This window comes from Trematomus bernacchii, unplaced genomic scaffold (genome assembly GCF_902827165.1).
Source record: "Trematomus bernacchii unplaced genomic scaffold, fTreBer1.1, whole genome shotgun sequence".
Lineage (NCBI taxonomy): Eukaryota > Metazoa > Chordata > Actinopteri > Perciformes > Nototheniidae > Trematomus > Trematomus bernacchii.
The window spans coordinates 831452-846009 of record NW_022987640.1 but is presented as its reverse complement, the minus strand read 5'-3'; the positions used below and the strand labels follow the sequence as shown (position 1 = coordinate 846009).

General features: G+C 41.4%; 1 protein-coding gene and 1 long non-coding RNA gene across 2 annotated transcripts in view; both read right to left on the bottom strand.

Annotated features, from left to right (window-relative positions):
• LOC117484768 (scavenger receptor cysteine-rich type 1 protein M130-like) overlaps positions 1-1456 on the bottom strand; it is a 3631-nt gene extending 2175 nt beyond the window's left edge. The window contains exons 1-4 of the mRNA XM_034133196.1: positions 1382-1456; positions 836-1157; positions 636-751; positions 440-524 (exon numbers count right to left, since the gene is read on the bottom strand). Of these exons, the coding sequence (XP_033989087.1) occupies positions 440-524; positions 636-751; positions 836-1157; positions 1382-1456 (598 nt within the window). The remainder of the gene's footprint in view (positions 1-439; positions 525-635; positions 752-835; positions 1158-1381) is intronic.
• Positions 1457-2656: 1200 nt separating this feature from the next.
• On the bottom strand, positions 2657-12832 carry LOC117484796. Its single transcript, XR_004556168.1, has 3 exons — positions 12753-12832; positions 8174-8206; positions 2657-2741 (listed from the first exon to the last, which is right to left on the bottom strand). It is a non-coding gene; the product is annotated as an uncharacterized LOC117484796 (long non-coding RNA).
• Between the last annotated feature and the right edge of the window lie 1726 nt (positions 12833-14558).

Below are 14558 nucleotides of genomic sequence, written 5' to 3'. Positions count from 1 at the left end.
GAGGAAGAGAGAGAGATGGGGGAGGGAGAGAGAGACAGAGAGAGATTAGAGATTAGATTATTATCTTTTAAAGACTCCTTTATAACAGTTTAAAACTCCTCCATGTTTCTCATCAGAGAGTGAAATCTAAAATCTAACTCCCTCTTGCTTTCACCAAGAGAAACACATGTTAGTGAGTTGCTGAGCTGCTGTACTGTTTACTTTGTTGTTCCTGCTTCTGGAGATCCACATGTTTGCCTGCCCCAGCAGCAACAATAAAAACAGTCTCTGTGAAAACCTCCTCTCAGTCTGAAGACACCGCTTTGAAGACATTACAAAGAGCTTTCAGTCTGTGACAGTCCAGGTAGCAGAGAGGGATTGTCTCTTTGTCAGAGAGAGAGAGAGACTAACAAAGAGACAGAGGACATGATGTCATAAACAATGTCCCTGATGGGCTTACCTGAGCAGGTGAGATTCAGGAGGTAGTTAGAGGAAGTTGTTTCTTGATTTGATGCTTCTGCACACTCCCTCAGAGCAGATCCAGACTGAACACAGTTAGAGCTGATCCTCCACAGAGGTCTCCATGAGGACTCCTCTCTCCGTACCACAGAAACAGCAGAGCCACAGTCGAGCTCTCTGCAGGCGACTCCTGCTGCCTTCAGGGTCCAGAAAGGGTAAGAGCTCTCCACTGGTCTCCATTCTCCCTGATGTTTCACCTCCAGGTCTCCTGCACAGCGACTCTCTCCTCCCTCCAGCTTAACACCACCAGGCTCTGAAGAGAAACAAGAGAGTGATCAGAGAGAGAATAAAGTGAGTTTGATGAGAACAGAATGAACCAATCACAGCTCCTCTCTACCTGAGCAGGTGAGGCTAACAGCTGTGCCAGGTGAGCAGGTGTTTCTCTCTGAGGCTGAGCTACAGTCCAGGAGAGCAGACTCATTGCCTCCACACTGGAACTCTTTGGTCCACATTGGAGCCTCCCCTTCTCCATAGAGCGCCCCCTGGAGGACTGAAGGAGCCCCACAGCCCAGCTGCCGGCAGACCACCTGAGCATCCTGCTGGTCAAAGTCAGACTCACACACTGAGGACCAGGACGGGTTAGACTGGTTAGACTGGTCAGACTTCACCTCCAGTCTGCCTGAGCACAGACCAGTCCCCCCCCAGCAGCCTGACAGAGTCTGCAGAGGACAGAAGGTCAAACAGAGGTCAAAGACACACCATCAAAGAGATGAAACAATATTTCAGAGATTCAAACTGGACTCAGTTCCAACATGAGTTGATGATGAACAACAGAACACATGTTTATAAGAACACAGACTGCAGGTACCCTCACATCTACATCTGATACCCTCTAGCAAGTGGTCTCCATTAGTGAACCCTTTCTCTGTGTCTTCAACAAAACCTCCTCCTCTGCAGATCCTCTGCTCCTGCTCAGCTCCACCTCTGCTCTCACACAGACACTTTCAAAAGGTTTCATTCTTTACTCTTACATGTGTGTTTCACATGTGTTATCTGATTGGTGTTTGTAAACACGTTGTTCTTCAAACATGGCGTCATCATTGAATTCAAGCTGTTGTTTGTATATTGATCTTGTGTTTTCCATTAAATAGTGAATTGTATCATTCTAGAGGTGGAGGCTCCAAATAACCCGGTGGGTTTCATGACTCTTCATATCAGCCGTGCTCCAGGCTGCAATGAGTGAAATGAAATGTAATACTGCTTGTTCATTTCTTTTGGTTCACATTACATTGATACATTTTAGAGACACAGAAAGCATAGAGAGGCAGAATCTGGAGTGAGACGGCCCCTGCTGTGAGGATGATGGTTCTGGCCTCTCCCCTCTCACTCTTTTGAAAACTCTGAACATGGATTCTTGTGACTCTGTAAATGAGTGCTATATTTTCCTCCTTCATCTGCGGGGTCTGTGGGACGTCCTACGTTGTGTTTGCGCCGCGCTTCGACTATGTGAACTATGTAGGCCAATCACAACAGGCTATTTTACATTGGCCTGTTGTGATTGGATAGAACATCTCACACAACAGAAGCCTGAATACGTTAATAAATGTTGCTTCTAATTGTATTCATTTTTTAAAAGGGAAACTTATTTTTGCTATTATTTTATTATTTAATTATTCATTTAGATAATCAAAAATAAAAATCCGGTAAGCTATATTTTCTCTCAGTCATTGTTGATGAATGAGTGGGTGGGCCTATAGACCCAGTAGCCCACCCACAACGCCCGGCTGCTTCATACACTGTTCATCATTTGTTATTTGGGTTTGTGTATTTTTTAATTCTAAAAACAAGAAAATGAAAACAATAAATGAAAATGTCATCGATGATGTCACTGATGATGTCACTGATGATGTCATCGATGATGTCACTGATGATGTCACTGATGATGTCACTGATGATGTCACTGATGATGTCACTGATGATGTCATCGATGATGTCACTGATGGGTTTACCTGAGCAGGTGAGAGTCAGGATGTCTTTAGAGGAAGATGATCCTGCACACTCCCTCAGAGCAGATCCAGACTCAACACAGTAAGGATTGATCCTCCACACAGGTCTCTCTGAGGACTCCTCTCTCTCTCCCACAGAAACAGCAGAGCCACAGTCCAGCTCTCTGCAGGCGACTCCTGCTGCCTTCAGGGTCCAGAAAGAGAGAAAGCCCCTCACTGGTCTCCATTCTCCCTCATGTTCCATCTCCAGGTCTCCTGCACAGCGACTCTCTCCTCTCACCAGCCTAACACCAGGCTCTGAAGAGAAACAAGAGAGTCATGTACCTTCATTGATATTAGCATATTTTAATAATTAATCATTTATACTATTAATACTTCCGAGTGATAATCAGATCATTAACTCCAGCTCTCTATAAACCGGTGGTGGGAAGTAATAAAGTACATATACTCAAGTACTGTAAGTACAGGTTTGAATTACTTTACTGGAGTATATGGTTTTATAATACTACTACATCACATGTATTCAACAAAATGAGTTCAAGTACTGTAAGTACAGGTTTGAATGACTGGTAACACTTTATATTACGGTACACATATTAACCATCAACTAGTTGTTAATTAACATGCTTATTAGCAGTATATTGGCTCTTTATTAGTCATTATAAAACACTTATTAATGCCTTATTCTACATGACCATATTCTACAAGTACTAAGCCATTAGTTGAGAGCTTTTCCTCAATAACCCTCTAATTAGTGCTTATTTATTGCAAGTAAGGAAGTTATTGTTCATGAGTTGTGGTCTTAATATGCGCTGCTCAATATGGGCCTAATAAGGCAGCAGTACCACAAGAATAGTAATTATCCCATAATAACACTTAACAAATATGATCTATTCTTATGTAACAAGACATGAAACTGTAAGTGTTCATTAAGTCTAAACAACTCAAAATGAGGTATTTCTATCTAAGAACATGTTCCCTATTTTAAAGTGAAGTCTTGTTCATAACCAATAAGCTAGTAGTTTGACTCTAATTGACCTGAACAGGTTCCCTATTCTAAAGTTGCCTCCTCTTCACACTTTGTAAATACATTATAGCACACAACTACTGAGATGAACCTCAACAGTACATGAACAAAGTAGGCACACGTTGAAATATCTGTTTTATTAATGAACCTGTCAAGTTTCTCCAAGGCTGAGAACATATGCAGCCTGTACTTTCTAATAAAAACAGATTTTGAACAGATGTTATGTATTTGTGATCATACTGTGTGACCTGCTTGTATCTACTTACACACTAGGTGTACTGTTCTCTCTCTGTGTTGTACTGTCTCAGTGTGAACATAGATTAAACAGCCAGCCAAACTCTTTTGAGAGCCAGGGAATGAGCAGCCATGCTCCTTTATTGACTTATTTGCAGTCCACTGACATTCAAACGGAGTATTAATGATGGTACTTTAAGCATTATTTGATCCTAATACTTTTACCTAAGTAGATTTCAATACCAGACTTGTTCTTGTTACAGTATTTCTACACTGTGGTATCACTTCTTTTAATCAAGTATAACATCCCCCCCCACATCTATAAACTAATAGGACCTGAAACATGAAACATATGATTAAGTAGCTTTATCCATAAAAGCTGCTTAAGAAAACAATTATAAAGAACATTTTCAAAACTGCTTAGAGGGAGATTTCTCCTCTTTTGCCTCTCCTCCTTGCTGCAGGCTAAGCACCGGATGTTGATGTGGTTTGACATGCAGCTCTGAGATAGAGATCAGCACCCCCGCCCTTACATACTCTCACTACTCTCTGGACCTGAGACAGTGACAGCACGTAATGGAGAGACAGAACGTTACCTCTGAGAATGCTTCATCCCAGTCAATACAAGAGATCCTGATTGGAATCATTTGGACTATTTTTTAATTTAGTTTTGATTACCCCAAAGTCATTAAAGAATGGGGGATTTGTGACTTTGATCTTAGCTATCCCCATTTTACTTATTAGAAACTGGCTAAATGGCCTTATCAATCGCCCAACGCTGAGTTGTTTATTGATTTATCCATTTTGAGCAGAAAGGAGAGTTCAGTTGTGTTATTAGTTTCTTCCTATCAGGGAGCAGTTCAATAAGTAGAATAATGTTAGAAGGTTTTAACTGCTAAAAGTCATTAGAATAGGTTTGCTCACTTTGGAGATTTTGACCAACTTCCTTTTGTAGTATCTGGTGTTTATCCAACTCCTGGTTGGTAGTAATGAATTTAAAACCAAGTAGATGTAACAATATTTTTAAGAAAATGTGTGATATTTACTATAGCAATGTTTCAGTCCCTTTATAGACGTTCTGTTGAGTGGTTGGTTGGTGATGGACGCTTATATCAGAGAGAAGATTTATCTGATCATTTGTTGCCAGCATCTAGGAGGGGTCTCTCACTGAGACTCCACGGGGATAACAGGGAACCACCTCGCTGGTATGTTACAGAACATTTAGAAGACTATTTTGACATTAGTCCTAGGGAGCTTGGGGAAGGGTCTACCTGTCCTCCTCCGGCTAAGAAGTCTAGAACTTCTGTGCCACCAAACTAATCTTTTACAGCAGCTGACCAGACGAGGGCTCCAGAAATGCTGTGGACCTGACCTGCTGACATTGTGCCGTTAAAAGTGCAGAGTATCTTGATTTATTTTTAACATCATGTTACTATACATTTTTGACTACTTATGATAATGCTGTTAAGCCATTTAGCTTTGTGTTGTTTAAACCCACTTCTATACTCAGTGGTGCATATCTATGTTTTCTGATATACATGATTGTTAATCATTATATTATTTTATTTTTGAGTGACCTTATGATAATATTCAATTGTTTTGATATAAGTTTGCTTTTTAAACTTTGACAAGAATTTGCTTCTGACTTTTATGTATTGTGGTTGCGCTTGTGGTTTTTGACACCTTGAGAGCGGTTACAGCGGGTATGAAGACAATGAAGCACAGGATGCAGGCGGCCTACGCAAAGGACTTGAACCAACTTCCTGGGCCAGCGAATCGTAGAGACAAGCTGTCCTTATTGTCTCTGTTAATAAATTAAGTCAATGTTAATAAATTAAAGTATAATGTTTGTATATTTGAAATTAAATGTTTAAAGAAAAAACTTGATTCTAAACATGACATTGACAATGTGTTCTGCTTTCATGAAACATGTTCATATTCCTTCTTGTTAAAATTGCATATTATTACTATAAGTCTTTATTTGCACCTGCTATATCTGAATACTTTATATGGATTTCAATGACTACTTTTTTTACGATGTTGTATTTTATTGTTGCCTCTGTGTTTAGTGTCCTGTCTGTCTGTAACTTTGTGTGGTAGTGTTACCACTGACAGGTCTCTCTTGCAAATGAGACCTTGTGTCTCAATGAGATTTTACACCTGTATAAATAAAGGCTAAATAAAAAGATTAATTTGTTTTATTTTAACTTTACATTTGTAATTGTTCATTAAGTAAAAGTTAAACGTGACCTCCTTCTCCCTCAAAGATAGAAAAGCGGAAACCACCTGATGCAGAGAGGGAGGAGGCAAGAGACTATAAAAGATGATGTGTGAAGAGAACGGGGAGTTTTTTAGGCTTTTGGAGGCTTGAGAGCTTGGGGGAAGTTTTCTGATGTTTGACTCTGGCTGTGTTTGATATTACTTTTGCATTGTTTTAATTGGTATAAGGCAGGGGTCACCAACCTTTTTTAGGGTGAGGGCTACTTTAAAAAAATAAAACAAGTCGGGGGCTACTTTTACTTTTCTTTTCTTTTTTTGCGGTGTATATATTTAGCACATTTTAACATTATGATATGCTGACCTTTAACCTTTGTTTGCTGTTTGGGTCTGTGGGACCCGTTTGCAGTGTTTACTAAAAGAACATGTATGCAATCTAATTATTTTAACCTGCTTTATTTGGGGGTGGACGGGCCTCACCTCCTCCAGGGGGGTCCTCACCTCCTCTAGGGGGGTCCGGGGGTATGCACCCAGAGGAAGATTATTTTTTAATGTTGAAGTGAAATGCATCAATCTGGAGCACTTTGAGCACAACATGAATTGATGGAAACAGCTCTCAACACTCAGATGAAAGAGAGCTGTATACTTTTCAATAATCCAAACATCTTTAGAATATGATCACCACCAATAACAAATCATTTAAACTGGTTTATTCTTATCTTATGTTACCTAGTCTGCATTCTTTCTTTTTATGTATGCTTATTTTACTAATCACTCCCCTTTCAAACTGTTTTTTGATTTTTTTTACTGTCCTATACACATTGGAATGATTTCTTACTTTATCTATATTAAATAGATAAAGGTATGCTCTCCCTAGCTCTCTCTCTCTCCCTCCCTCCCTCCCCCCCAGCTCTCTCGCTCTCTCTCTCCCCCTCTCCCTCCCTCCCTCCCTCCCTAGCTCTCTCGCTCGCTCACAGAGGCTGTGAGCTCCTCCGTTGCGATCGACGGCTTGCGTTAAAAAAAAAAAATAAACATATTTTTAAAGTGGGGGGACACAAACGGAATTTCGAAAAGTGGGGGGGACATTTCCCCCCTGTCCCAGGTGGAAATTACGCCATGCGTGTGTGTGCGTCAAGTGCAATAAAGATATGCAAGTTGCAACACGCAGAGTAAAACTCTGCCCCCCATGTGCTGTATAGGCTGCATGATAGGCTGCTCAATGGGGCTGATGTGTTGTGTAGATTCTGCCAGAAGGAAAATCAGCGGGGAGGTGCCACATTGCTTTTCTTCCAGACTGCAACGCTGGTCCCGCAAATCAAGCAAGAACGTGATTGGTAGATATTAATTTTGGGGGTGGGGGGAGGAGGGGTGTTAGATAGATATAGAGTTGTAGTAAGTAGATAGAGTTCGCTATGATTTAGGTTTCGTTTATGCATAGGGTAGATTCTTTTAATTACATTTCCTTTTTTGTTTTGTGTATTTTATACATTTTGGATTTGCTTGGCGAGCTATTTTTAGAACATGCCCCGCGGGCGACTCACGTTGCCTCTGCGGGCGACCAAGTGCCCGCGGGCACCGTGTTGGTGACCCCTGGTATAAGGGGATCAAAATTGGGGGTTAGGGATTGAGGGTCCTGAAGCTGCCCTAATTACCAAGGAGTCTCCCAACGACACAGGGTTTCTCCTCCAGGGGCAGTTTAGATACTGCTCTGGGGTTCTACCAGCCCACCAACACCTACTACACTATACACTCCGTTTTGCTATCCTAGCGGTCGGACATCCGAAGCTGGAGTGCCTAAATAGGGATACGACGGGCAGTTTGGTGTTAGAGGCCACGCTGTACACGCCCCCCTAAGCAGATTACGTTGCTCTTGCGTGTAGATTCTGGGGGGTTTAGTCCTAAAAAGATTGGACGGCCGTTCACCGGAGCCTTATCAGCACCGGAGTTCGGTATCGGAGACGGCCTAGATATTAACGTTGGTTGTATCGAAGTTAGATTCCTTTTCAATGTGATGATCTGATGGTATTTATAAAGTATAATCATGAAAAGTGGTGGTGATGAAAAGGTGATGATGGTTTGTTGTTTACCTTTGAAGTATATCCTGGTTTCACAAACATGGTAAAATCATAAATGATGAAACTAGGATCAGTTAGTGGTGAAGTCTTTAAACTACATCATGTTTTATGATAAAGGTTGTTTACAGACTGTAATCACTTCAAGAGTAACAGGGTGAATAAACTGAGCACTTTACCTGTTGAGTTGTGTTCTCCTTCAGCCTGGAGTCCTGAGGAGAAATCAGAAGATAAGGTAAACAGAGTTTTCTATCATCTCAGGAACACGTCAGTGAACTCACTCTGGAGTCATTTCACCAGTTTACTCTAGCTGAGAATAACACGTTCATACAGAGAAGTCACATATTCAGAGTTAAAGCAACAGTTCAGTTTAGAGAATATGCTCCTTCAATTCAGATGAGTCATGGAGCACCATCATCACACTGAAACATGTTCTACAGCAACAATTACATTAGGAGGAACCACAGAGGAAAGAGATGCTGCCAGTTCCCACCTTCTGCTGTCACCTGAACGCCTCACTCCCCTATCACTAACTGCAGACATTAACTAACTGACCTGTACCTGTTTCAATATGACCTGGTATAGTGTGTGTGTGTGTGTGTGTGTGTGTGTGGTGTGTGTGTGTGTGTGTGTGTGTGTGTGTGTGTGTGTGTGTGTGTTGTGTGTGTGTGTGTGTGTGTGTGTGTGTGTGTGTGTGTGTGTGTATGTGTGTGTGTGTGTGTATGTGTATGTGTGTGTGTGTAAGACAGCCAGGGACTTGCACAGACATTTTGGGGGGCACGGGCTCAAGTGAGAAAAAGGGCACATCCCATAATCATTTATTTAAGAAAATGTAAAACTAAAAGTTAAATATAGTTGCACATCTCTGGCTTACCGACCAATTAATTTTAATACACTCACGCAATTGTTTAATACTCAACATAATTCTACAAAATAATCAGTTAACACAGAGACAATGGTCTACTTTAGTATTCACTACAAGAGCAGACATCAACAAAGGAAACTATGCCACAATGTGCATGTTTTCTATGCTACTAGTTAAAATTGCTATAATAATTAGTTTATTTTAGCACAACATTAAGTCCTTTGAATTATTTTTGTGGTATTCAAATAAATAACACTTCAAAATCAACAAAAATCTTCACACAAAACTGAAAAAGGCTGTTCTCTACATAAATACGCAAACCAACCTACACTCCAAACTACAAGTAGGGCTAAGTTTAGTTACAACAATTACACTGAGTGCATTCTGCTCTCCTCTCCTACTCATTTACTTAATTTAATTGGACAAAACACATAAAAAATGCTGAAAAAACGGTGCAAAAATATTTATTAAGAACATGCAAAAATACTGCAACTTTACTGAAATTATTTTAAAATGTCTTGAAATCTGAAATTAAATATTTTGTTAATAACTTCTTTTGTTACTAACTTTCTTTGCATCTTTCTTTGCACTTGGAAGTTGTTAAATATGTTTTCATGTCTTCACTTGTTGTCTCTCCTTCCTCCCTTACAGCAGCAACCTTCTGGGGGCCATGTCCCGTAGATGTTTATTACTTCACTGGATAACAGGAATGTCCTTCTCAATAGCGAGGAGGAGGAGATCAGAAAGCCTCTCTTCTGTACTTTGGCTTCTGAGTGTGTCTTTCACACACTGGCAGCTTAGTCATTTGTTCATCACCAGTCACCTTCAAAATAAACCAAGAAAAGCCGGCATAATGTGGGACAGTAAAGTGGGAGGTGCTGCTACCTGTCTGTCTGAAGGGACTGCCGATGTCCGCACAGCTGTGCGCGAGACGTGGAGGGAGGGAGGGGAGGGGAGAGAGAGCAGCGGAACTTCAGTCTAATCTCCCGACCTGATATATATATTTTTTATTCAATCAATATATTTTTGGAAAGTGTGCGCAAACAGCAGTAGATACATATTCATTTATTTAAAAAAGAAAAGAAGAAAAAAAGCACCCCATAAAAAGGGCACTTTCTCTGGAGGAAGAAAAAGGGCAGGGACTCAAGCCCACTTTGAGGTCTATGTGTGCACGTGCCTGAAGACAGCATGAATATATGGAACCCACATCTGTCTAAAACCCAGACTTTATGAATGTATGGACCCCACATCTGTCTTAAACCCAGACTTTATGAATGTATGTCTGTAAACCAGATGGTGTGTGTGTGGTCGCCCCCTACAGGTCAGTAGCTGAACGTCTCCAGGAAGCTGCTTCCAGTCAGTGACCTCTGCTCTTTCTGATGATGATGATCTCTGTGTTTACTCCAGGATCCTGCCTGATCTGATCCATGCTGTACCACCTTCAGAAGGGGGGGGAGGTGCATGTTTGTGTCCTCAAGTGTGTGTGTGTGTGTGTGTGACAGTGTGTGTTTTTGTGTATATTGTTTGAGTGTCCTCCCATGGGTGTGTGTGTGTGTCTGTAAGTTTGTGTGGGTGTTTGTGTGTGTGTTTGTGTGTGTGTGTGTGTGTGTGTGTGTTTTTGTGTGCATGTAAGTTGGTGTGTCTCTGTGTGTGTGATGTGTGTGAGTGTGTGTGTGTGAGTGTGTGTGCATTTGTGTGAGTGTGTTTGACAAATATCAATGTATTTGGTGATAAAACTTGATGTAAGACTTTGTGTGTGTGTGTGTGTGTACGTGTGTATTTAAAGTGACCCCACTGATGCCTAAAAGAGAGACTGTGTGTATATATGGATCCCACCTCAGTACCTCTGTGTGTGTGTGTGTCAATGTAAATGTGTGTGCGTAAGAGTATGTGTACATGTGTTTTTGTTTGTGTGTGTTTGTGTGTGTAAAACAGTGTGTATATAGACCCCACTTATGCTTAAAAACCTGACGGTGTGTGTATTTGGACCCCACTCATACACACACACTATATCAACCACAGGTAATTCACAATTATGACCAATAGTGTAGGCAGACTCATTCAAATATGCAATAATAGAGATCAGTGTAAATGATATAATAGAGGTGTTAGAACGTGTTGGAGGACAAACACTTTGAGTTGTCTCTACACAAATATTAATGCCTTAATATAACTGAGTATAAACACACTGATGGGATGTTCAATACAACATTTATTAACCCAAAGACAAATAGAATAACAAACTGCTGTCAGTGTGTGTGTGTGTGTGTGTGTGTGTGTGTGTGTGTGTGTATATATATATGTGTGTGTGTGTGTGTGTGTGTGTGTGTGTGTGTGTGTGTGTGTGTGTGTGTGTATGTGTGTCTAAGACAGTGCGTGAAGTGACCCCACGTATACACAGATCAATCTGCACTCTCATCATATACACTACACACTTCTCTTGGCCTTGTTAACACCATAGTCCCTAATATATTTGTAGAAAGGCAGGAAATGGAATTAAATTGAGAAAATGTCTCATTGTGGAGGACCCCTGTTTTGTCCCCCCCCCACTTCTCAAACCAAAGTTACACCCTTGTTGAAAACAAACTCTTTCCGTAGTTTCTGCTGATTATGCAACTGATGGCGTGTCTTCATTTGATCTGATCAAAGTTACAAATAATTATAAAAAAACATGTACGCACATCCCAACCACACACACACACACACACACACACACACACACACACACACACACACACACACACACACACACACACACACACACACACACACACACACACCACCAGCGATAAGGACAGGGAGCTATTGCACAACTGTGAGACACGCTCTCTGTGGAGGCGTCAGCGCGGCCTCCAATGAAAAAACTCTTAATGTCTGAATATAAAGACGATGATGGGAAGATCAATAAAATATTTATTTACCCAAAGAAAATAGAATACAAATCTGCTGTCAATGTGTGTGTGTGTGTGTGTGTGTGTGTGTGTGTGTGTGTGTGTGTGTGTGTGTGTGTGTGTGTGTGTGTGTGTGTGTAGGCCCGGTCTACAGAGAGGGCCTGTGAGGACCCACTAACCCGTCATGTAGATAAGATCCAGCAGCATGGCCAACATCACTGCGTAGAGACACAGAAATAAAGAGCAGCATAGAAACCACGTTTGAAACACCGTGTGCACGGCGGCACGATCACTGGGAACACAGCACTCAGGAGCAAGGCACACACTCACAATAACTAAACAAAGCAGCTTTGCTCGGGCCTTCAACTTGGGCAACCGCTGACCGAGCAGCAAACACAGAATACAGAGTAAGCACCAAGATGTTTATTCCACATGCAAACCATCTCCCTACTGCGTGAGGCTTTTCAGGGTCCCACATTCTGCAGTGGAGACCCCGAAAGTTAAGGCAGACTTAAATGCCCCTATGACACTTGGCATGGCTACCAGGGTCTTGAGGAAGGTGGTGAGGAGTTTATTAATGATCCATTTCCCATCACCTCGGGGCGTATAGAGCCTTCAATTGTGTGCAAAGAAACAGTTCGAAACACAACATACTCGGCTTCTACAAGTTTAGTGCTGCTCAATTCCTGATTGGTCTGAATGTGGGCCAATCACAAATCACAAAAGTCTATACAACACATGTAGAGTATTTGACGTAGGATATATTTAATACATTTGAATTACTATCTAAGATCACACACATCGTAGCATTAAAGTGCACCATGTCTGTGATGGTGCCGGGCCTGTGTGTGTGTGTGTGTGTGTGTGTGTGTGTGTGTGTGTGTGTGTGTGTGTGTGTGTGTGTGTGTGTGTGTGTGTCTTGCTGTCAGTGTTTACGAGCAGTGTTTTCTTGAGAGATCACAAAGATATTTGAATATAATAAATAATAAAGTGGATTATTACCTGAGCTACAGACCAGTAGCATCAGCAGCAGCAGCAGGTGATCCATGTCTCTCTTCTCTCTCTCTCTCTCTCGCTCTCTTTATTTTGAGCATCTCATGTTTTGTCCTCACATTATATCAGCGTAAAGCGAGAGGTGGAGTCTCTCTGGAAACATCTCTGATGGTATTGATAAGGTATTGATATCTGATGGTCACTTCCCGCTCTCTTCTCTCTTCAGCTACATGTCAAATCATCACATCAGAGGCTGAACATGATCCTATTTTGAGGGAAATGATCCAACGCTAGTCTTTAGAAGGAGAACAAGTAAACATAAATGTCTAATTTAAAATAACAAACTCTTTCACACAGATACAGAATGACTAACATTGGGGTTTGCTGCTTAACATTTGTAATCAAGCAACTAAAGAACTAAAAGCCAGACTGAACAAAGGCAGGTGCAAAAAACAAAGTGTGTGAAAAAGTAGAAGAAGGACTCAGAGATCAGAGTCACAGAGCAGAGGACCAGAGTCCGGGGAGGAACAGGTTCAGGTGGAACCAGCTTGCTTCTGACTATGGAGAGGTTCTGTAATCCTCATTAACCTGTTAAACCCGAGAGCTCCCGGTACCGGGGCCTGCGGGTCTTTTTTCACGAAACTGTGTCTCAGGGCTTCTTACCTAGTTAGTATTCTTTCTTTTTATTTATGCATATTTTACTAATCACTCCCCTTTTAAACTGTTTTTTTTTACTGTCCTACATGTATAGTACACATTGCAATGATTTCTTACTCATTTTGTGATATTCACACTGAAGAGAATTATTTGCCCTAGACTTCAGAGAGAGTCAATAACGTATAATACATGATTTTACATATATTATATATTTATTTATATAGTCTTAAAGTTACAACCGGCCCTTTGAGTGCAAACTTAATGCTGATGTGGGCCCGAGATGAAATGGAGTTTGACCCCCCCCTCTTTTTCTTCTCTGAATTATTTTATTTCTATTGTGCACTCTAATCAATATTAATCTAACTATTGTTCGTTTATACCTTTTAAGAATGGCGTTTATCTTTTTTGAGAATGAGTTCTTATTTTATTTAATATATTTGGGTCTACAACAGATGATACAAATGTATATGTCAGTAAATGTGTACTAACAGAGGTGAGTGTGAAAACAACGGGGACAGAGCTGCTGTCAGACATCAGCTGTGCAGCGTCATCACAAACGGACGTCGCTTCACGTGACGCTCCGGAGGAAAGGACGTCCCATTGCTCTTAAAACTCATTTCCCTGCTTCTCGTGGTTTCCTTGCGTCTCTCCATGCTTCCCTGGTGGGAGGGACTAAACGCAGGGAAACGACGGAAGTGAGGGACGCAAGGATTCCATTTAATCGACCTGAGAAGCAGCCTTAATCCTTGACAGAAGGCCCTTGCCCTCACACTGAATGAGAGCGTTTGGATTGACAGTTTGATCAACCAATCATATATTGATTTGTAGCCAATGGGCGTGTTCTTTCAGAGTTTCCCTCGGTTCCAGGTGCTCTAGAAGGTTCGGGTTGCGGTCGAATAGTCCACAAATCAGCTCCTAAATTCTAACCCTATCGTCTATTCCTTGACCTCTGAGTGAAACGTCACGGGGTTAAGGGATAGTGGATAGGAGAATTCAAAAGGATTTAGGAGAAGAGACTGCGGTAGAGAATCCGACTGCACTTTCACTATCCGACGTGTTTATGATGCGCCAGCGGAGGTCATAAATATGCGCCTGCTGCTGTGGGGAAACTATGGAAACTACAGTTTTCTATACAGCGGACTACAACATGGATGTTTA